This window comes from Poecilia mexicana, unplaced genomic scaffold (genome assembly GCF_051168715.1).
Source record: "Poecilia mexicana isolate PSO_F unplaced genomic scaffold, ASM5116871v1 scaffold_2, whole genome shotgun sequence".
In the NCBI taxonomy this organism is placed as follows: Eukaryota; Metazoa; Chordata; class Actinopteri; order Cyprinodontiformes; family Poeciliidae; genus Poecilia; species Poecilia mexicana.
The window spans coordinates 17,619,040-17,643,607 of record NW_028263371.1 but is presented as its reverse complement, the minus strand read 5'-3'; the positions used below and the strand labels follow the sequence as shown (position 1 = coordinate 17,643,607).

Below are 24,568 nucleotides of genomic sequence, written 5' to 3'. Positions count from 1 at the left end.
ACTCACGTCCGCGCCGTGGCCCTCCCGCAGGTTGTAGGTGAGGTCGTGCTGGATCTCGCTGACGAACTTCTGCGCGTACTCCGGGTAGAGGCGGAGCACCTCGCGCAGGCCCTTCAGGCTGATGTACTGCAGGTCGCAGTAGGTCAGCGCTTTGACGTTGGCGTTCGTCTTGATCACCTGCTCCTTCGTCAGAGAATCCGAACCAATCAGATCCCCTTTGCCTGGTGGGATGAGTCCAGAACAAGAGGAGGATGTAAAACCGGTTTCACTTTGAGGGACTGTTTGCTTCAGAGCTGTTTCTGTGTTGACTGGTTTTGCTGTTTGGGGTTTATATGTCCCATTTTGGCCCTACATTTTCGTTGCTAGAAGCTTTATAGTCATTGGTTCACTACAGACGAACTCATTTCACGTTCTGTTAGACTCACTCAACGAAGGAAGACAGCTCTGCCAAATGTGGCTGATTTTGGAGTCAATTCCATGGAAGAGGAACAAAAGATTTCAGAGTTTTGTTCCTGTATGAGCCATAAATACCACCATCAGTGTCCCCCACATGTAAATAACGGCTGCGGTTAGTGTAGAATGGTGATTTATTTTTTATTTTTTTATGTGAATCAGCTTTATTGGTCCACATACAAGGAAATTCACTTCAGTTTCAAGCAGACATCAGGTTCAAGACAAAAACACAAAATCTTACCAAGTATTTTTGGTCTAATTTCTAGTGTAAATATCTTTATTACACTTGAAATAAGACAAAACTAACTTACAAGTGACTTTTCAGCAAGATATAGGAGCTTGTTTTACGTCAATAACTCTTGAATATTGAATAATTAAGCCTCAGATTATTTCACTTGTAACATTGGAAAAATGCTTTGTTGTAAGTAAAATAATCTGCCAGTGGAACCAGTACTTTTTTTTACCATCAATATTAAGAAATTATTTACTTAAAACAAGCTCCTGCATCTTGCTGAATAATTACCTGTAAGTTAGTTTTGTCTTATTTCAAGCTTACTAAGATGTTAGACCCAAACTACTTGGTAAGAGTTTGCATTTTTGCAGTGTGTAGTTTGAATTTTAGTTTTTTTTTTAATCTTACCAAACTTTAAAGCTCTTTGGTGGAACAATAAACCTGCAAAGAATAACAGTAACTTTTTTTCTCCTGACTCCACGGCTGCTGAACTTTATTTGTGACGGATAATTTACATGCATTTTGTTCACATAAGAGGCATTAGAGATGTTTGCAGATTGGCTACTATGAGACCAAGCAGCTGTGATGCAGCATGCTGAGCGGGCTGGGACGGCCCCGGGGCCCGGGGCCGTCCCGGCGCCGCAGCTCACCACTCAGGGATTCGTCTCTCAAGGTCACTGCACCAAAACTTTTTTCTTTTTTTTGAAGCAGAGGGAAATTCTTCAGCGCACAACTTTATGTATCAGACAACATCATTTGGTTTGATCTGCTGTTAAAATAACTCTATAAACGTAAACACACTTTCGTCTCTGAGCAGAGAGGGAAAAAGAAGATTTTAGTCAACAGATCTCCTGTTTTCTGTGGCCTCACTGCAACAGGATCAATGCAAAACATGCAGAACTAATCCAGTTAATATTCCTTTTCAGCTCTGCCTTCGCTGTAAATACAAAAATGTGTAGAAAAAAAAACAAAGCAAAAGAAAACAGGAGGAATTACAGTGTTATTCACAGACAGCAAATGGCAGTGCTGCTGCTGCTCAGACCTTCATTTTGTCATTCCTGCCTTTTTGAAATTTTTTTAATCAATAACCACAGTTTGAAGATGGATTGTTCATAATCAACAGAGTGATGTCAAAAAACACAAAGAAAAAAAATTACCAGAAATGTATCGCCGTCTATAAGGGGAATCTGTAATTTGGACGCCTTTTGAAACAGACAAAAGCCTCCGCAGTTTTGGGATAAAGAAGAAGATCTGACAAAAGACTCATGGGGGCTGAGGAAAAAAAAGAGAGAGAAAAATGGTGGGGGAAAAAGGAAGAAAAATGAGCTGAGAGGAAACAGAAATGATGGAAGGAGGCGGAGAAGGGACTGCAGAGGGGTGGAGGAGTGTGGAGGTGGACAGAAAGGAGGGTAAAGGAGAGGAGGTGTGTGTGTGTGTGTGTGTGTGTGTGTGTGTGTGTGTCTGCATACTAACACCAGTAAACCAAAGAGAGGAGGGGATCAGGAAGTGGAGCATCTCTGAACACCTCCACATCCTCCTGCTGCCATCGCCCCCCCCACCCACCACTTGCTCTTAACATGGCGGAGGAGATGGGCTCTTCATAATCTCCGTCTGCCTCGCTGTCTTCTTCAAATTTCTGCCCCCCCACCGCCTCCCCCCGCCCCCACCACCTCTATTGTTGTCTTTACAGGGAGATGATGGGTGGCGGTGGCGACAGAAAGCTTTGCTCTTAATAAAGATGAAACGTTACTCGGAAGTGACATTTCAGTGCGTCTGTCTGGTTTTGGGAAGTGTAGGTGAGAGCGATGAAGATGGGGAGCAAATGCCTTTCAACGAAGTTAATTTTGTCAGTGTCGGCGACTCTTAGTCCTCGTGAACATTACCACTGTCAGGTTTGTTTTTTCTTTTTTTCTTTCTTCTATTTTTGCTCTTTTCAAGTGCAATTTCTGATCCAATTTTTCACACCTACTGCTGTTAAATTGAATATAATGCAGACCAGCTGCAGGGAGATGTTCACACTGCAGGACAATAATACTCCCAGATTCAGGCCCACGCAGACACGTCTATGACAGAGCATTAGAGCTACTGAAGGTAGTAAGAAATGAAAGGAAGATTCTGCTATGTAAACACTGAAGAAAAGAAGGAAATTTAATTGCTTGAAAAGTCAGAAATTTGATAGAAATAACTTCTGGGTATGAAAATCTGAAAGTTTCAACTTTCTGATTTTCTTCTAGCAAATTTTGGACTTTTCAAACTCAAAAATTTTAAATATTTGAAACTCAGAAATTTAAATTTTTTTTCTTTAAAATTTCTGCAATTAATCTTATATTTTTAGAGTTTTTTCTGGCATTTTTTTTTCACTTTTTAAACTCCAAAATTAAATTTTTTTTTCTAAAAATTGATGAGGTTTTTCAGGTAAATTTTTGACTTTTTAGGACTCAAATTTCCAAGTTTTTTTTTTTTTTCCAGAAATTCACCAGGAATAATCTCAAATTTCTACGTTTTTTCTAGCAGATTTTTGATTTTTGAAATTCAAAAATTTGAATTTGAAATGTCTGAGTTTGAAAAGTAAAAAATCTGCTAGAAAACACTTAGATATTCGAGATATTCTGAAAAGGAAAAAAAAACATGGAAAATTGAGAAATTTGGAATTTCCAAGTGTTTTCTGGGAGATATCTGGGATTTATCATTAAACATTAGATATATATATATTTGCAAATCTTTGACCAAAATTGACTTGTTTTTTTTCTAAAACTGTTTTTTCAGATTTTTGGAAGAAATGTACTCCTTTGTTTCTATCTACAACGGCCCTACCTCGCCTTTTCTAATAGACACATCCAAAAGATGTAATGCATCTTAGCTAGCAGGGGGTGTAAGAGAATAAAAGGTCAGTGTTTTCATTGGTGTCACATGCTGTTAATTCAGCTTGAAGTAATGCACAGCGTCATACTTGTTGTGATTTAGTGTGATGGTCAAAGTAAAGGTTAATTTAGGCACAAATTGACAGGCTGCTGGAGGTGTTACATCACAAGCCCTGCTCCTTCATCATGGCTTTAATTCAATATTTAATGCAATATCAGCCCAGGTGTTGATTGGATCACCGCTTATGAAAGCTATTCTGACTTCAAACAGCTACAGCTGACATAAAACTGTTCAGCCTTCACTGGAAAACAGGCTCATTACCAAAACCATACAAACAGGTAATATAATTAAACAACTAATTCATCAAATTAATAAAAAAGCAACAACAAAACAAATACATTGAGTGCTTCTGCTGTCCCGTTCTTATTCAACCCCCCCTGGACAAACATTGTCTTTGTGACAAACATAAAATCTTAGAATTTTTTAAAATATTTTTTCTAGAGAAAATATCTTATAACATTTGAAATAGAACAAGACAGACAGAAACTTTATCTCAGACTCAAGTTCCCACTAAAAAAGACGATCAAAATAAACAACCAAACAGATCTAAATGGCTACAATCAGCTCGCAATAAGATTACATAAAATTTTAGATAAAAGTTACATTACATGTAATAACAGACGACTGCAGCAGCTGTGAATGATATTATGTAGAGCTCAACCGATTAACTACCGTGTTTCCCCGATAGTAAGACACCCCCGATTGTAAGACGCATCGGGGGTTTCAGGGGGGTCGGCTAATATAAGCCGTACCCCGAAAGTAAGACATATGTCTTACTTTTCGGGGAAACACCTCTCATCTAGCTGCGCGCCGCCTCCTGCCCACGTCCGCACCGTCCCCCTCTCCATACGTCGCCGCGTCTGCCACCTCCGTCTGATCCAAATGAGCGCCGCCTCCTGCCCACTTCCGCGTTTTATGGTTAAAACAAAAAATTCAACAATTTTTTTCCAATATAAGACATGCCCCGAAAGTAAGACATAGAGGGGCTTTTGGGGATAAAAAGAAAGTAAGACACTGTCTTACTTTCGGGGAAACACGGTAGCTTAATAGTATATTTTCAGCAAGTTATTGGATAAAAAAGTTCCAGTTCCACTGGCAGATATGTTTTAGTTTAACAAAACATTCCTCCCTATTTGTAAGTGAAATAATCTGCCAATGGATTCTGGTGCATTCTCTTAAAATCAACATTAAATGTTTTTCATTTACTAAAAACAAGTTGAAAAGCTACTTGTAAGTTAGTTTTGTCTTATTTCAAGGGTGTTAAGACATTTTCACTAGAAACAAGACCAAAATTACCTGCTAAGATTTTGTTTTTGCAGTGTATACGGTTCTTTTCAAACCAGCAATGGTAGACAAAACTCAGAGTGGTAATTCTGTTCTAGGCTAAACAAATGCGTCAAATTAAATATCCCGTCAGAAATGGTCTCCTTTGTGCAGCAGCCTTCTAGCTGCAGCAGCCTTCTAGCTGCAGCAGCCTTCTAGCTGCAGCAGCCTTCTAGCTGCAGCAGCCTTCTAGCTGCAGCAGCCTTCTAGCTGCAGCAGCCTTCTAGCTGCAGCAGCCTTCTAGCTGCAGCAGCCTTCTAGCTGCAGCAGCCTTCTAGCTGCAGCAGCCTTCTAGCTGCAGCAGCCTTCTAGCTGCAGCAGCCTTCTAGCTGCAGCAGCCTTCTAGCTGCAGCAGCCTTCTAGCTGCAGCAGCCTTCTAGCTGCAGCAGCCTTCTAGTGGAAACTAAAATGCTAGGCGGTTGCTGCTACCAAGTCTTGTTGCAGGTGCGGCAGACAGTCGAGGGGATTTTCTACTTTAACTCACGTTACAGCATATTAAAAAAAAGAAAAGCATCAATATGGCCAGATATAGTTGGTGCTGCGCTTCCAGATTTTAATTGGTTCATTTCACTGACTTTGGTTTTCTCTCTTTCTTATACCATAACCAACCAGCAGGAAAAATGATCACCTCTAACTGCTGGACATGTGTCCCTGATCACTTATTGATACTTAACAGCAGAAATAAAAATGTTCAACCACTTGTAAAGTCGCTTGAGTCGTGGCGCTGAAACATTCAGACATGCATGGCTGCAGGAAGGAGAGCGCCGTCAGGTTCTGGTTACCAACGAGGAAAGTGGATCCTTCCTGGAAGAACAGCATGTCCACCGGGCCGAGAAGGCCAATGGATTCCTGGGCTCTGCTGTTCTCTCATAATAACGATGCTGTTTCAATAATGCAACATCTATTTATTATTAACAGCTGCACCGCAGCACACACTGCCTGTTGATGCGAGTGTGTCATGATCCAGATCAAATACAGGCTGAGGGGCCTGGTGTTTCAAGGAAAATCTCATTCACTTTATAATTACACACACACACACACACACACACACACACATCACTGTACTTTGGTTAAAGTTCCAGCGTGAAACTTTTATAAAAAATAAGTTTTTTTTTGTGTTGTTTTTTACATTTGTGTTAAAACTTCTGGTATCTTGTGACAGTAAAATGTGAGACACACAATCAGTGAAAAGCACACACACACACACACACACGCACGCACACACACACACACAAACACACACACGCGCACGCACGCACATACACACACACACACACACACGCACACAATCGAGTTTTCGTGACTTTTGGGGGCTTTACATTGACTTCCATTCATTTTCTACAGCCTAACCTTCATCCTACCTCTAACCATCACCCATAACCCAAAATCAGCATTTCCCCTCATGGGGACCAGAAACAGGTCCCCACAAGTATCTAATAACCTGGTCTCTCTCTCTCTCTCTCTTTCTCTCTCTCTCTCAATCTCTCACACGCACACATAGAAATACAAGCCCTCATCATTAATCCAATCCACGTTGACCTTTGTATAAACATGTACATCTGCTCCTGCCATGACTGCATAAGAAGGCCTTTCAGCTCCTCCCTGATCTGTTGTTTCTGTTTGCTCCTCATCCACACGGCGAAGCTGCTTCCTGGATTAGCCTTACAAAGGTTTTGAGTCACATCCCAACTAAATTAGATTTCCACCTGTGAGAGCAAAAGAAATGCTTGTTTTGGCAGCAGCAATAGTTCGGCTCAACATAACCCCTCCAATTGGATTATTTTCGGTGAGACAATATTACTGTCGATTTTACATCCAACACCAAATGTTGACTAAAGGTGAGGTTTTTTTTTAAATAATTAAGTAGAGATGCAGTAGTTACAGATTTCTGATCTCCAGTTTCTATGAAGCTCTGACCTGCCCAGATTGATTTGAGCCACTTCTAGCTTCTATGATGTTATTATATCTCTATTACAATTAAAAGTTTTCAATATATTGATGTCTTACACTTGTTCTGCCCCATAATCTTCATTTTCAGACACCTTACTGATAGCGAACTGGCTAACTTGGAATTTTTTTCTCATAATAAAAACAGAATTTAATCAGGTGTAAATTAAATTAAAAGTTAGAGGAACATTTCCATTCTTAAAGCATTGTTTTAAATTGAATATTAAACGTGAACCAGAATCTCAGCCCTTTTCTCAGCAGGTTTCACTTTGGTTAATTCTTTGCATCTAAGTTCATGATAAGAGTTTGTTTTAAAAACTCATTGAAGTAGTATGTAACACCGGACAGATGAGGGTCCTTTAGCAGAGAGACGGTAAAGTGTTGCACTATAAAAAGACTATAAAGGGAGGCGATAATACCTCCATTTTTTTTTTTATCATTTAGGAGGTGCGATATCACCCTTTGCACCGTCTTCCGCTGAATCTAACAGGATTCCTGGAGGACAATCACCAAGCAGCAACTCTTTGTGTGGCTCCACCTGGGTGATAACGCCTTTAAGCAGCAGAGAGCAAACTGCAGCTCTTTAGCAGCTTGCTTTTAGCCCTGCCCTCCCTGTTAGCTTACACAAAGACCCTCCTCCTCCTCACTCCTTCATCACCTAATGTTCATTAGAGCAGTCGGGGCTGCTCTGCTTGGATGAAACCGAACTAGGTGTTGTAAAATTATTCTAACCACCATCACTGCACCAACACACACTGATGGACCTCATTGGATCAGTCCTTAAATAAACAGGAAATATTAGTTATTCTTTGAATAAAGAACAGTGTCCTCACCTGGGCCAATGCAACTGAATGATTTTCTACCATCTTGAGTGTCATCATGTCCCAACAAAGGATTTTGTTTGTTTGTTTGTTGTGTGTTTAACGTTAGGATGCATTTTTCTATAGGGAAAATATTTTATACTTATTTAATACTTGGTGAGATTTTGTGTTTTTATAGTGCACACAGTCCACTCAGCCTTGTTTCTGTGTATTTTCTGCCTCGTTGTTGGAAACACTGGAGCAAAAATCTCTGAAATCAATGAATCTTCACTGCACAGTTAAACTGCTGAAGAACAAATGTGCTTTCCCAACTTTTATGCACATATGTGAAAGAATCTAGCGGTAACCCTTTTCACAGACTCACCCAGAATAGCCAGCACAGTGTTGTCCTTCAGCACCTCCATGGACCCTGAGCAGACGAAGTAGATGGCCTGCAGGGCGTCACCCTGCCGGATGAGGAACTCCCCCGGGGCGCAGAAGGAGGTCTTGATGATGAGGGAGAGGGAGCGGAGGCATCCCCTGCTGGCCGACTCGAACAGTGGCAGCTGCAGCAACTCCTTGTTCAGGTGCATGGCGATGTCGGCCCGCAGCTCGTCTGGGAAGTCCTTCAGCAACTGGGAAGGCAGAGCAGTTCACATTGAACAGCTGCACTGTCTAAAAACTGAGCTAGCTCAGTTAGCTAAAAAAAAAAAACTCCGTTAGAGAACCGTCTTTAATATTAAGACAGGAGAAAACACAGAAAAGGCAGTAATAAATGAAGAAAAAGAACCTTAAAAATGAAAAGGACTGCAATAAACGATTAATCAATTATTCCAATGATTAATTGACGCATTATGCTGAAAGGGTTTTTGGGACTATTTTACTGAAAAATCTCAGACATATCGCTAAGATCCCAAAACACTCACTGCGTCTAAATAGAACTGGTGTGTTAAGAGAAAGTATTTCTACGTAAAAAGGTATATATTCGATTTTAGCTTCTTCAATCACAGACTTAAGCAGTATCCAACATAAATTTGGATACATTTCAGATGTCCTACCTTATTATTTCTAAAAGCAGCAGCTATTTTCTTGCCTTAGTGCCCAGCTCTGGCCCAGGTAAAGCTCACAGAGCGCCAGTAGACTCATCCTCCTATCTGCACAGAGCAGCTACCAGTGGAGTTATCTTTGTTGCTTCTCTGATTAATGCCTTTCCTGCTGAGTCTGTGGGTTTTGGTCAATGGCCCTGTCTTGATCTCTAATTCAGCATGACTTTGTCCTTGACTTATGAAACTTTCCCCGGTCTTCATGCTTGGTGGCGGCCTGCACAACAGAGATGCTGCTGTCGGATATGTGGACGTACTGAGGCCATCTGATAGACTGAGGTTTATGTTTTGGACTTTAAAACAAAAGATAAAAGTTTCTTTATTGATTCTTATGTTTTGTTATTTCTGATTTTGCGCTCTTTAAAGGGGTACTATCATGTAAGTGAAACTTTTTAAAGTTTTCCATCATGTTATAATGTTATTCCATCTTCAAAAACACACCTGGAGGGTTGTTTTGACTCTGCATGTTTGTCCACCAGGCACTAGTGGACATAGAACTGCCTTCAAGAACCAAGCTCCTCTTTGGAGCTGCAGTTTCCAAGTTTCCGCATTACAGAGCACCTCCCCCTGCTCCTTCAGACTAGCAGTTAGCATTTAGCAAACACCTGGTGGAACAGCGCATCTGCTGAGTTCACTAGAGGAGCTACTTCTCAGTGAAACACTGGTAAAAACATTGTTAAAGGGTTAATATAGAGGATCCATGTTGTGATGAATTCATGAAGGTGGAGTTTCAGAAAGAGCAGAGGCTTCTTAAAGAGACAGAGGCCCAATTTCAAGGCGTTAAATTAAGAAGTCAAATATCTTTTGAGTCAAATTTGATTTATACAACATTTTTATAACAACAGAAGTTACTTGAACACGTAATAGTGCTCCTTTATTTGGAGTTATTGTTTTTCCCTTTGGTTTGTTACTTGCTTGAGCTCTACTTCAGCCTCTGTGTGGGTTTTGTTTCACCTTTTCCCATCCCCCCTTTTTTTAGGTCCAACTCTTATCCCACAAAGCATGAGAGCTTAAAGCTGGGGTTGGTCACATGTTTTTGGAAAGATTTCCATCACTGGTTTGGTGTTTTATCTCCCTGGGCCAACCTAATTACCAGAACATACGGAGTTATGACTTATTTGAACGGGATGAATTAAACTAATTCAAATTACATGCAGTTACTTCTGCTTTGGGCTGTTGCGATTTATGTACCCTGAGATGACTTTCAATATAACTAGCTGCAATAACAATAAAGTGAACTGAACGGAACTGATGAGGTAATTAAAGGAATGATTTCTGATAATATTTGGCTAATTTGTAGATGGAAGTTGGGTGCTTTGATTCCCCCTAACAGTTTGGTGAGTGCTTGTCTTAAAGGGCTTAATGTATTATGTAAAATCGACTTTTTCTAGCTTTACACCATGTTATAGTGTCATTCCCCCATCAAAAACATGTCTGGAGTTTTGCTTTGAGTCTTTCAAACATTACCGTCTTCTCCAGTGCTAAGACGTTTTCCATATACTTGGTGTTTGAACTATTAAAATAGACAATTTAAGTCTTTCATAGAGTATCTCGAGTACTTGCTGATTTTAGCTTTTCACATGTGGTTGTGGTCACCAGCCCCTGTGAATCTCATGGATCCACTGTACTTTGAAGCAGGCCTTGATGATTGCAAATCATCATATTTCTTTGAAGAATTTGAATTAATATCAGCTTCAACAACACTTGCTTTTCCTCTGGGACCAATAAAGTATTTTTTAATTTGAATTTGAAAAAGGCACACATGGATATCGCAATGATTGTGATTTGACATATTGTGGACATCTGCTGAAAAGGTTTATATAAAGGGTTTTTGGTACTATTTTTACTGAAACATCTCTGACATGTTGCTATGATCCAAAAACACTCACTGAGTTTCCATTGACCATAAAATTGCTCAAATTGGAATTACAAAAATAAATTTGCTTAATGGAAACAAGGCAGTTTTGAAAAATCTCAAGTTTTTTAGTAAAACATTTTTTACACTAGGATGAGGTGGTTTTTCAACCATATCGAAATGTATTTACTTCACAAAACTGCAACGGAAACATGTTTTTCACATCACAAGAGTCACATGATCAACAACTGGATGTTACTACTGGCAGAAACTACGAAGACAACGACAGGAAGTGGTGGGAGGATGATGGTGCCGCATGCTTTTTAATGACTTGCTGCGCCAACAAACATATTTGTGTGATTTTAATTGTGTTTCTTATTTAATGTAAACACTACAATTGCAAAATTTAGTTTTTTTGACGTCAGCAGAATTTGGACATTTTTTGCACATCTGTAACGGAAATGCAGCTACTGACATATACATTTCCTTTAGTGTGAGCAGAGTAGCGTGCCAGGTGTTAAATGTACCTCATTGACGTCTATCCCGTTGTTAACCGACCAGGTGGTCTGGAAACACTCCAGCATGCGTTGTTCCAAGGCTTTGGGCAGCCGGTGCACCCTGATGAAGTCCTTCAGGTCCTTGGTGCGGGTGTGGTACAGCGAGCGGCGGGAGTACATCCTCTGGATGATGGCGGTCACGTTACCAAACACCACAGCGTGCATCAGCGCTGTGGGCAGAGGACAGCTTTCTTGTTAACTCCGTCTGGTTCAGACGAGGGACAATGAAGGACGAAGGAACACAGTTTTACTCAAAGGTCTCCACAAACCCGGAGAATTTAGAACACTGTAGGGTAAGAAATGACTCTGTTCTGTTGCTTTAAAACCACAAAATGTCCAGGTTATGACGAAAAAATAACTCTGAAATGCAATACAACTTTTGGATTGTGCAGACAGAAAAGCTATTTTAAAGCTCCACACCTCCTTTCCTAGCTACAATGGCTTATTGGAGCCATTGTAGCTAGGAAAAAGAAAAAAAGAATAGTACACCTCCACCAAAGAAACTCACATTTTTAGATTCATCTCAGAAATTGTCTAGAAAAAAACGCAGAAATTTCTGAGTTTGGAATGGGGAAAATCTGCTTGAAAAAACGCAGAAATTTTCTGATTAATCTCAGAAATTTTTGAGAAAGAAACATGGAAAGGTCTGAGTTTCAAAAAAGTGTTGACCTTGTGTCTTTAGAAAATTTCTTATCTTACTCTCAAAATTTTGCAGTTTTTTGGTGGAAATGTACTCCTGATTTTGATCCGTCTACCACAGCCCTGATTCAACATAGTACTATTCTGATGGTTCTTGATGTTGTAGTGAAACCTTCTCAGTGGTCCCTTGATTTGAGCTTTGCTGTGAACCTGCCCGAAAGCCAATCAGCAGCAGAGAAAAAGTTAAGCGAGCTAAAAAGTGGCAGAATCAGTGTCGGATCGCAGGACGTCCACAGTTCACTGACAGACTAACGACCGTCCCCTCAGGCAGATCAACCCGCGGCACATTTAGGCAAACTCTGACTTTAAAGCGTCTCTTGGTTGCAGCACAGAGCGCCTCTGGGCAGCAGCTCGCCACTTAGATTCAGACGGGCTAATGAAGCTGCAGCTTGTTTTGACAAGTGATCATGATTTGATACAGTTTCTCTGATTCCTCCATGCTGAACAGGGCTTAGGAGAAGTTCACATTTCTGTCTAAAATACAGTATGTTACCCAGTGGAATTTATCAGATTATTTTAACCATGACATGCTGGAACCTACTACTGTTTTTACCCTCTGGCATTTTATAGCTGAATCTGAATGTTATATATTATAATTGGACTGTATGTAACTTGAATCTTCAACCTGACAACTGCTATACAACCATTTAAATGGAATGAATGATACCAAAAAGTACAATTTAGCTTATTTCCCAGCTTAAATAAACTAAGCTTCACTGCAAAAACACAAAATCTTAGTAAGTAATTTTTATCTGGTTTCTAGTGTAGGTATTTTAGTACATCTATAGTAGCTTTTCAAAGTCAAAAAGTCCTTAATATTGATTTTTAAAAAAAGTATTATTTCCATTTTCAGATTATTTCACTTATGGAAAAAGGAATTATTAATTTAAACAACCTAATTTCTTGATGAAAAGTTACTTTTAAGTGAGTTTTGTCTTATTTCAAGCGTTTTTAAGCGTATTAAGGAACAAAAATACTTGGCAAGATTTTGTGTTTTTGCAGTGCAGGTTGTAATTCTCTTCTTCTGGTACTGACAGGATACATTATTGGATTTTTGCTTGAGCTTTAATTCAAATATACAAAAATTTTAAGCATTTATATCAAGAAAAGTACTACTAACTGTAGATTTTAGTAAAACTTTACTGGCTTCTAGAAAAACAACAGTGCCAATCGATATGATGTCAGTATATTTCCGTAATTAAAGAATATATTCCTAAATATGCAGCAAGAAAGTCTTACATATTTCATTTATATAAGGAAAAATGGACGTTTCAAGTGATTTTAAGGTAATTGTGGCTTCATTGAGGAGAGATACTTTTACTTTTTTCCAGAAAGTCTTAACAAGCCTCATTTTCTTGTTCTGTAGGCAGATAATTTTTCTTATTTTAAATAATGTATAGCTTATTTTGGAACTTTTTGTGAAAGGTGAGTTTTTGCAGTGTACCTCCTATAAGCATGGTGCAGATGGAGAAGATCTTCTCTGCGTCCGTGTTGGCAGACACGTTCCCGAAGCCCACGCTGGTCAGGCTGCTCAGAGCGAAGTACAGGGCCGTCACGTAGCTGCTCCGGGTCGACGGGCCCCCGCCCAGCATCTTCAGGCCCCCCGATCCTGAAATGTTCCCATAGTCTTGGCTCGAGTTCCAGGGGCCCTGCCCCGCGACCTCTGACCCCGATGCGTTCCACTGGGTGCTGTTGGCTGGGAGGCTGCTCACTGCGGGAGGGGTCTGTGTGGTCAGAGGGGACATGAAGTACGGGGTCCCCAGGCGCTTTGCCAGTTCATAGAGCCAACCTGTGGGGAGAAAAGGGAAAATACAAAATATTACCAAGTATATTTGTCTCATCTCTAGTGGAAATACCTCAATACACTTGAAATAAGAAAAAAATATCTTAAAAGTAACTTTTCAGCAAAAAATGAGCTTGCTTTAAGTTAATCACTCCTTAATATTGATAAATAAAAAGTACAAGTTCCACTAGCAGATTATTTCACTTAAAACAAGGCATTTTTCCCATAAGTGAAATAATCTGCCAGTTATTCTAGTACTTTTTCATCAGTATTAAAAAATTATTGGCTAAGGACACGCTCTCATATCTCACTGAAAAATTACTTGCAGGTAAATGTTGTCTTATTTCAAGTGCATTAAGATATTTGCACTAGAAACTAGAACAAAAATACTTGGTAATATTTTGTGCTTTTGCAGTGCACATCATGATAAAAGACTTTGATTCATTTCTGAGTCTCTTCCATAAAAACAGGTGAAATATTTTCAGTTCTTTCTATTCTACAATGAAAAGCCACCTTTGAAAAAATATTAGTTGTAAGTTAAATTCAACTTCAACCTGAATTCAGTGGCATAAAAATATTTATTTCAACTTAACAAGGACGTGTTCTCTCTCCAACTCTTTATTTTGTGCAAGTATTCATAACTCTGGAACAATTTTTGTTCCATTAATAAAATACTGAATGTATTTTACTGGGATTTTATGTGACAGACGCACACAAAGCAGTGCATAACTCTGAAGTGGAAGGATACGTAATTTTCTCAAATTTTTCACAAAAGGCGGAACTAGGTCCAAACAGGCGTTTTGAGCAGCTGAATGGTTGCCATGGAGATTAAAGGATTTCTTAAACATGCATGAAAGATCAAAGCAACGCTCCAGGTATGTTTTTGATGAATAGATAACATTATAACATGAGTCAAGTCAATTTTACATAATACTGCCCCTACAAATCTTTATAAATCAAGTAAATAACTGAAGTTTGTGGTTGTAGGACAACAAAATGTGATAAAACTTAAGCGTAGATCAGAAGTGCTAGAAAATGCATCCAGGATGAGCAATATGAAATATGCAAAGCATCTAGATGAAGTAAGCAGATGTCCTCAGTGCACAGGAACAAAAAGGAGGAAAACTCTGCCATTTGTGAGTAAATGAAGGCTGTAATAAAACCCAGCGGAGTCTGTGACAGCAGCAGCAGAACGCAGTAGACGGATGTTCTGATAAGAATTACACAGTGCAATATGGATGAGTCTATTTATTGATCCCTGGGATCCAGGCCTTCAGGGAGCGGCTTTTGTGCGCCCGCCAGCATCAATAAGCAGAAGTGACAGCGGAGCTGCGAGCGGATCCCCAGCAGAGCTGCTAAACCGTCAGCATCAGAGGATTTAACACCTGAGTAGTTTCCTGATTACATCGTCATTAGTGCAACTTAACCTCTGCCAAGCTCCGAACACACAGGCCTGACTGGAAGTTTGTTTCACCAAAGCGTGCGCAGCTGTGGATTACAACGGGAAAAACCAAAACTGATTACTTGTTTTAATTGAGGACGGTATCAGTGTGTGACTTTCAGATTACCGATCAGGTTATCAGCCCGATAGCTGCACAAAACCTGTTCATTTATTAACAGGACCTAAAAGAAAGTATTCACATGGCCGTTTTATGCTCATTGCTTTTACAAATCAATCACAATCACTAAAATTACTAAGCAAACTCTGTAAAACTCCTATTTCACCTTCGGGATTAATAAAGTATATTCTGATTCTGATGTCAACAAAACAAAAATTAATGAAAGAGAAATATTTGACGTGAAATAATTGATTGCTAGAATACTCTCCCCATTTAAAGTAACAGATTTGTAAATCTAGCTCTCTCTTAATGAACAGGTTACAAAACTCAAATCAAATAATAATAATAATAATAATAATAATAATAATAATAATAATAATAATAATAATTAGGGGTGCACTAATTTATCGGTACCGATTTCCTTAATTTTGGGAGATCGGTGATCGGCCAGTTTTTACATATGAAGCTGATCTGATCCACTGATCTTATGTAGCTAAGCAAAGGTCTAAGAATCAACCTCTGTCCTCTTTTGCTCTCCACTGAGAGAAGTTTGACTGACAGACCGGCCCAAGTTCTGTCTGCATGTTTACAATTAACAATAGTGACCCCACTGTTGCCAACTCGACGGCTTTCTTGCTATATTGAGCAACATTTCAGACAAAAATAAAAAAACGGTATTAGCCAAAATCAGAATCGACAGGTTAAGCTTTTTAAAAGGTCGATAATCGGTGATTGGGCAGAAAACTGCAATCAGTGCACCCCTAATAATAATAATAATAATAATAATAATAATAATAATAATAATAATAATAATAACAACAATAATAATATACCAAATAAATGATTTTTGTCACATTTTATTAATACTGTCTGTTTCTGAACACTCAGCTGTTCCAAACTCAAGATTCTCATGATGACGCCGCAGGAAATATAATAGTTTTTCTTTTTCCTCCTCTACATTATACTACTCTGTCATCCTGAAATTTCTTTATTAATATTATTGGTTTTCAAACAAAGAATAATAACAACAAAAAAATCCAAATGTTATTAATAAGAAAAAACAAGCATGCACAGTAGATACAAACTGACTGGATATTACTTCTTGTTGAAGTAATATTTGTTTATAGGTGACTTTTTTTATGTCAGATTAAAAAGTGAATGGACTGCTGATTTGTCAACATACTAATTAATGTAAAAGCTCTTGTATATAACAAAGCACAGTAATGACATCAATCTACCTTACATAATACCCAAACACTCTGGCCAGGAAAACCTTAAAAATGAAAAACCTTAGTCTGCAACGGGTGTTGTACAGTGGAACAGCTGGCATGACTGTTTCCTTGGAGGAAGAAGTTTTTTCTGCATGGGATGGGATTTTACAGGTTCTCTGTGTGTGTGTGTGTGTGTGTGTGTGTGTGTGTGTGTGTGTGTGTGTGCGTGTGTGTGTGTGTGTGTGTGTGTGTGTGTGTGTGTACAGCTGTTTGTCCTGTGTGGCCCTGTGATGGACTTGTGGCCTGTCCGGAGTGTACCCTGCCTGTCTGCCTTGGGTAATAATGTGATTTATTTATTTTTTCAAACCAGCTGGAGGAGAGAAACATGGAATCATAAACTACAGAGCAAATCCAGATGAGCATATCGCTGCACCTCCTCTGGCTTCTCTGACAGCCTGAGTTCCTTGAGACACAAACTCAGCTTAAGCAAAACAAAACGCCTCATCAATGCTGCTTCATGGTATTGCTGACAATACCATGGAGCAGATCTACCTTTTCTAAAAGAAAGGTTTAAGCTGCAGCTGTGTTCCCATTAACCGTAAAACTGCACAAATTGAAATGGCCAAAATAAATTCTCTTAACAGAAGCACATCAATTTTTGAAAAAAAAAAAAACCTCATGTTTTTTTTGGCCGACTACAATTTCCCCAAAACGCCGCATAAGTAGCTGCTCCCACATATGAGGAGCTTGTTGCTCCAACAGCCGAGTAAGATGCCGACGTCTCTCCTGATTGGCTGATGGTTTCTTTAGAACCATGACTGAATTATGAACATATCTGTTTACATCCGTCGCCGCCATAATTTTTAATGACTTACTGCGTGAACAAATGTATTCACGTGCAATCTTAATTTAATATCTTATTTAATGGAAAGAATGCACTTGTGAAATTGTGTGGTTTTTTGTGGAAAACGGACAAAGATTTTTGCACACTTACAGCACCTGTATGAAATTAGTGCACTCTGTGTTGCAATTCAGGTGCATAAATATTATAAATTTATCTCTTATGGTTATATTTGTATTAATATTTTAGACCTTGGATGGAGTAGCTTGTCAACAAATAAGCAATTTCCCCTTGGGGATCAATAAAGTCTATTCTATTCTATAAAGGAGGTAAATAAAGTTGTAAAAACTGAAGCTGGTTTCTGTGTTGGGTCTGCCTCTGTCCATGGTGCTGATGTCTCCTGTCCCTCTCGTTAGGTGGAGTAAACTTTCTCTCTCAGCTGTCTGTGTACTGAAAGCTGTTCAGTACTTGGCTGCTCCAGTATGAATCTCCACATATTGCTTTCAGGTCCAACATGTTCTGTTGGCTCATTTCCTGTTGGAACTTAACACACTGTCTTTTTTACACCTCTGTCAGATAAGCTTACAACTAATCTCTCCACTACATTTTTGCTCAGTTAGTTATCACCTTGTATCTAATTATGTACAGTCTACATGCACAGTGCGCTCAGTGGTTGCCAGATTTTGTTTCCAAGTCTAGCTCTCAGCCTTTTTAGAGGTACGATAAAAATCACCTCAGTGTTTCTCATCCAGTGCAGTCTGGCTTTCTGTGGTGCTTTCCTGTTACTGTCAACATGTAGCTCTCTGCTGAAGTGAACTTATGCTGCTGTATTTAGTTTATGAAGTGAGTGCTTCATTTGACACGTGGTCCATTTAAAATTTAGAACAAAGGTTTTAAATACTGATTTAGAAAATAGATTCCATATTTTATTAAAAGTTAAAAGACAACTGTTTATTTGAGTTCATTTTGTAGCACAATCGAGTAATTACGTTATTTTCAATTGCTATAAAGATGATATACGTATTAAAAACGTCTTCAAAGATATTTAACTTCATATTTTAACACCTTGAAATTGGGCCTCTGTCTCTTTAAGAAACTCCTGCTCTTTCTGAAACTCCGCCTTCATCACAACATGGTTCCTCTATTAAACTCTTAACAAAGCTTTTTACCAGTGTTGCATTGAGAAGTAGCTCCTATAATGAGGTCAGCAGATGTGCAGGTCCACCAGATGTTTGCTAATTGCTGCTGGTTAGTCTGAAGGAGCTGAGTGGGGGAGCTCCCACAGGGAAGATGAATGGTTGCCATGGAAGATCCATGGATTTCTCAAACATGCATGAAAGAATCAAAGCAACATTTAAGGTATGTTCTTGATGAGGGACTAATATTACAACATGATGTAAAGCTGAAAAAAGGCGATTTTACACAATACTATCCCTTTAACAGGTGGAAACCTATAGCGATGTCGGGTTAGACCAGATCTGTCACAATAAAACATTTTGGTGGATGACAAATTGTCCAAGAAGTTATCGAGATGAACGATAATATTGCTGTTTTGAGATCATTTCGAGCAATAACACATTCTTACAGATCAATAAACATTCAATTTTGATGAACATTTACCACTGGAACTGGAAAACATTTTAAATATCCAAAATAAATAAACAAAACAGAAACAACAAATAAAATGGATCATGACCAAAACACGAGACTGAAGACTTTTATCATCCAGTTTTTTGGTAGAAAAAGAGAAAAATGATAAATTATAAATTTAGTTTGTTTTAATATATCATGCGATTAATTGATTTGTTGAGTATTATGACATGCCTGGGTCAGAGGTCACCTAAAGTGTTGCAGATTTGAGGAGAAAATGTTTCTTTCGGTTTTTCGAGGGTGTGAGATTCGACTCTGGGTTGAAACGAAATCTTGGAGGCTTGGGGGAAAAAATTGACTTGTGACCACCTGTGGATGAAAGTCAAATCACAGTTCCTTCATATTTCTGTGCACCAATCCTTCCTGCCACGTCCATCAGTATTTGAAAGGGACCAAATCCACATCCCAAGACGCGTCTCCTATATCACACAGGATGTATTGCTTCTCCACTGGCTGAGTGAACTCTCAACCACACGCTGCAGCTCTGCAGTCTGTAAATTATTGACGTGAAGTCATAGCAGCAGCAGAATGCTGTCCAGTGACTGACACACTGAACAGCCCAGCGTATGCTTGCTCTGATATCAGTCCTCCATTGTGAATCTCAGCTGGTGGCACGTAAAGGTCAGGCCGCAGGCTGCTCTTTGTTGTCCCCTGGATTGCCTCGGCCTTTCTGAATGGTCAATTGAGGCTCTGCTGACATGAAGCGACTGCAGCGCGCCACCGCTCCGCTGAAAGGATAATGACAGATTGGACGGTGCGAACGGATGAGATGGGAGATCGAGAGAGGACGATACGGCGCGATGCGCTGAAATCAGAGAAGGAAAGGAAAACGCGGCGAGCTGTAGTCCACAGATCAGAGAACAAACTCATTTTCAGCGTCTTTCGTGTTCCTCATGTCGCTGCTAAATATAAAAGAGGAACATAAAGCTTGAGTGTCGCCTGAGGTCTCAGTCAAAAGGATTAAAGTTTGCTCCTTTGCCCTTGGAAACTCCCTGTCTGTGTGTCTGTACGTGTTCATCAGACTGTGAGTCAGGGTTTCACACCGCCTGCAGGACTTCACGTTCCCCACTGAGACGCTTGTGGAATTATAAAGTTTGAACTACGGATTCTTGATTTGTCTGTAAAGCAAGTCAAATGTAGCTGAGAAGCAGGACTGAGCAGGACTTTAGGGAGGAATGCAAAACAGACTGAGCTAATCACAAAACAATGCTCATCGAAGGAGGACAAAAAAAAACTAATAAAAAGTTACAAAAGATGTAAAATGCTTTGCAGAAAAAAGGGGGAGAAAAAGACTAAAAATGTTAAGGGAGGATTTTTCCACAACTGCTTTTTCAAACACAAAAAACAAAGTAAAAGAAAGTAGGGCTGGACAATATGAGTGAAAAACGTAGAAGATATAAGTCTTTCATATCAGTCAATGTCAATAACACTGGGTTACGAAAAGTATTTTTTGGAAGTTTTCTATGTATTTTCAACTGAATTATGACTATTTTGCGCCACTGAATCCAAACATGACATCCATTTTTCTCAAGCAGGTCAGGTTTTTATTCTAATTTGGTTTAGAAAAAGCTGATCTGACTAAACTGATGATATTTTTGTGACATTATCAGTTCATTTTCATTAATGTTTCTCATCCAAAAAAGATTTTAAGACAGAAAACAAAGGTTTTCTAACAGAGTGTATTAATTAAATGTTACAAACTTGGATTTCTGTAAATTGAATAATAAACACTGATAAGGGTAAGTGCATGTAAATTGAGCAGGGCGTCCTCATTGTGTAAAATTCTCCTTCCTGTCCTGATGGAGTCTCTCCTCCTGCTCTTCACTCACTCATCAGATTCTCAGGAAACCGATCCAGATGTGAGAACAAGTCCTGCATTTTGACCCTTGTGTTGCTCCATAGTTCAGAAAGTTGACCTGACTGAGGAAAACCAATCAGATTTTTGGATTCAGCTCATCGAAATGACCTTAAAACTGTTGAAAAACCCCAGGCGGATTTTTTTGGGCTGTTGACCATCGATTAGTTTTTCGTTTAAATATCTGAAATACTACCAGACGACGTGTCTTCTGTGTGTGCGTAGTGTGGTAGATGTTTAATGATTATTATCGATTAAATGCAAGTTCTCACTTTAAAGGAAGAACACATCGGACGCGTTGCCATGCGTCTCGTTAATGGAGACGCCCCTACTGGTGCCTTGAACACACATTAGGATGTTTGTGCTGAAACACACCAGACTGCTGCACTTCAGCCTCAGGCTGTTCAATACAACATAGTAGGAGTGTTCTTTTTTTGTGTGTGTGTTGCCCCTCAGACCTCAACAATAAAAATGAAAGGCTGATGGTTTAGTCAGCCATCAGGATTAGAATGCATATGTTGAGTCATGTCTGCATGGCCGATTCTCCAGTGATTGCTCCACACAGGCACAACAGAGAGGAGGCGTGAGTGGGAGGAGTTCATGGAAAAACATTCAGACGTTGTGCCTTCTCTAGTTTTGTTTGTTTGTTTTTGTAATTGCACAAGCAAACACAACCAAGATTCATTTAATTTATGTGAGCAAAGTTTTTATCAGACGGTTTTCCTTTGATAAAATCAGGATTTTACTATAGAAGAGAAAAGATCTTTAACATTATTTCAATGTAACCAAGATTAGAAATGCAATTATAAAACTTTTTTTTTTTGCCTTTTGAGAACAAACGGATGAAAAGCAATGATAAATGATGAATGATGAAAAGGAATGTTGCCCACATATTAGTTGTGTGAATACAATAAAACTGACAAAGAAAAATACCAGCGCTACTGGTCAATGTGTTTTTCATGCTAATTATCACATCATTTCCTGTTTTTGGGCAATTTTATGAAAGGAATGATAAATGATTATGGGTCTGTTCATTTAGGGCTGTTAAAGGTTGAAGCACATAAACAGTTTCATCAGATTTGATCTTTGAGGCAGTTTTTAAAACTGTGATCCTGCACAACACTGGATGTTAAAGCGTACAGCGGAGGCTCTCGTTTTGATGATGATGAAATTTATATTGTGAACATGTAAGCAGCAAATGTCAAAAGGGTAAAATAGGATAAGAACAAGAAAATAAAATAGGAATAATCATCAACATAAAAATAACATTTTAATGTTCAATTGGAGTAGGAATAACTAAATTCTTATTAAATCAAACCCCCAGTTTACTCATCAAGCATATTTCAGTGTAGAAAGTAGAATTCAAATGCTTCCCATGTTATAAATATTTGTATATAATTTGTCCTCTATATCACAATTATCCATTCTGCATTTTCCAAAAATGTTCAACTGATTTGTTGCTATGCAGTCTACAGCATTTATGCTAACTATGTTCAGTCAAAGCAGTTTTAGTTTGCAGCTGCACAGGAAGGACGTTTTATGGTGCATTCATCATTAAGCTTTCAACATTTCAGCAGCCAAATCAACTTTTTTTAAGCTCTATCATGTTATAATAATATCCCTTCATCAAAAACATACATGGAGTGTTGCCTTTATTCTTCCATGTTTGAGAAATCCTTTAGTCTCCGTGGCAACCAACTGTGCAAAGCGCCTGGTTGGACCTTGTACCGCCGTTGAGGACGAACCTCCTCTGAGTTTCCAGGCTTCTGAGCTTCCGCCTCACAGAGCCTCTCCTGACTCATATCGCCTCCAATCAGCTCCTTCAGACTAGCCAGCAGCAATTAGCAAACACCTAGTGGAACATCTGCTGAGCTCATTATAGGAGCTACTACTCAGCGCAACGCTGGTAAAAATGTTGTTAAAGGGTTAATAGAGGAGCCATGTTGTGAAGACTTCCTGTAGGGGGAGTTTCAGAAAGATCAGGAGTTTCTTAAAAGGACAGAGGCCCAATTTCAAGGCATCAAGTTACAAAGTCAAATTTCTTTTAAGCCATATTTCATATATGCCACATCTTTTGTAACAGCTCAAAGTAACATAGTTACTTGATTGTGCTATAAAATCCCACTGTGTACCAGAAAAATACATAACAGTGTCGCTTTAAATTTGTAAAATGTGTGAAAACCATGTCTCTCATTTTTCTTCCCCCATCAGAATGGTTTAGCATTGGTCAAGTGCATACAATTCTAATAAAATCCATCCAAAAGATACATATGTTCTTGCAAGGAACTGTATGTAAGTTAAAACCGAAGAAGAAACATGCATGGATAGTAAAAGTGCCCACTCACCGATGTCCGAGGAGCCCAAGCTTTCGATCTCCTTGCGGCCGATGTAGTACCAGACACAGGCCATCCAGTGGGCCAGCAAGGCAAACATGGACATGAGCAGAGTCAGAACCACGGCGCTGTACTGCGAGTAGCGCTCCAGCTTCTGCAGGAGCCGCAGCAGCCGCAGCAGCCGGACAGTCTTCAGCAGGTGGACCCTGAAGTTCTGCACACAGGGGCACAACGAGAGGTCAAAAGGTCAGTCTGAAGAACAAATAAGTGTTCTAAAGCAGAGGAATGACAACTATTTCACTTATCAGCTGGATCTCTAAATTTGTTGTTGATAGAGAATCCAACGTCTTTCAGCTTCTAATAAAACTGAACAATGAGTCAGTTAGCACTTAGCTGAACTAATTTAGCCTTGGGTTCATTACCTTTCAGAATTCTTTGCAGGTGAGCCAAACTAATTAGAGAGGAAATGTGTTTGTGTTCAACAGCAAAATGAAAGAAAGGATGATCCAATCATTTGAGAAAATGGGACTGTGCTAACGAATTAAATAACAGTCAAGAGATTGTCTTTTGTAAAAATAATAATAATAATATTTGTAGAGGTTTTGGTTACACGAGTGAACTCACCACAGTGACATTGAAAGCGTAAAGCAGGTCAAAGGGCAGGGCAGCAACAAGGTCAACAAAGAGCCAGGTGGTGACGTAGTGGACACAGATGGAGCGGGCGTCGTAGACCACCTGACCCGACGTGCTCACAAAGGTCGTACGAAAGTTCAGCACGATGTCTGAGGACAACAACAACATGCTGTTAAAAAACAGATACGTGCCAACAATGGAGCAGCATTCTGTTACCCTTTTATGCCATATATTTAAAATCTCCGCCTGGATATTTTTGCTTATTTATTGTTTATTTTTATAATAGCTGAATAGAATCTAGAAGTGTTCATGTAAAAGACAAACTGGAACAACACTGCTGCCCAAAACTTTAAGAGTATGGTGGTTTATATTTCCATTCAGCTAAAACTCTTCTATCTTTCTTCTTTCTTGTACGAGTAGCTTTTATTCATCAGTAGCTGGACAGGAAGGTTGTAGTTTCTGCATTGAGTCTGTTGGCTGATATCTCAGAAGATAGGCAGGCAGGCAAAACATCACTGTTGTGATTCTGTTATCCAAGTTACATAATGATGCCTTCAGTGTAGACTCTTAGCTTTAGTTTAGAGACATGCAGATGCTAATGGCAATTTATATCCACACTTTATGTTGTCGGTTTCCATTTGTTAAAGCAAAGGAGAAAAAATTACAACAACAACAACAACGTGTATGTTCTGTTTTTACACAAACTTTTATTTATTTGAAACTTTCTTGTCATTTCTGTTGAGCAATGCCCAAACGCCGGCATCAGTAAACAAGCAAGCCCTCATTAGGATGAAAGCCAGAGGGTGGTGGAG

The 24,568-nt window shown here is 39.2% G+C and overlaps 1 protein-coding gene across 1 annotated transcript in view; it reads right to left on the bottom strand.

Moving 5' to 3' along the window:
• The window catches only part of kcnh3 (potassium voltage-gated channel, subfamily H (eag-related), member 3), a 65,153-nt gene that overhangs the window by 12,273 nt on the left and 28,312 nt on the right, over positions 1-24,568 (bottom strand). The window contains exons 5-10 of the mRNA XM_088012187.1: positions 23,748-23,905; positions 23,136-23,337; positions 13,336-13,680; positions 11,163-11,362; positions 8,063-8,312; positions 7-221 (exon numbers count right to left, since the gene is read on the bottom strand). Coding sequence (XP_087868313.1) covers positions 7-221; positions 8,063-8,312; positions 11,163-11,362; positions 13,336-13,680; positions 23,136-23,337; positions 23,748-23,905 — 1,370 coding nt within the window. The remainder of the gene's footprint in view (positions 1-6; positions 222-8,062; positions 8,313-11,162; positions 11,363-13,335; positions 13,681-23,135; positions 23,338-23,747; positions 23,906-24,568) is intronic.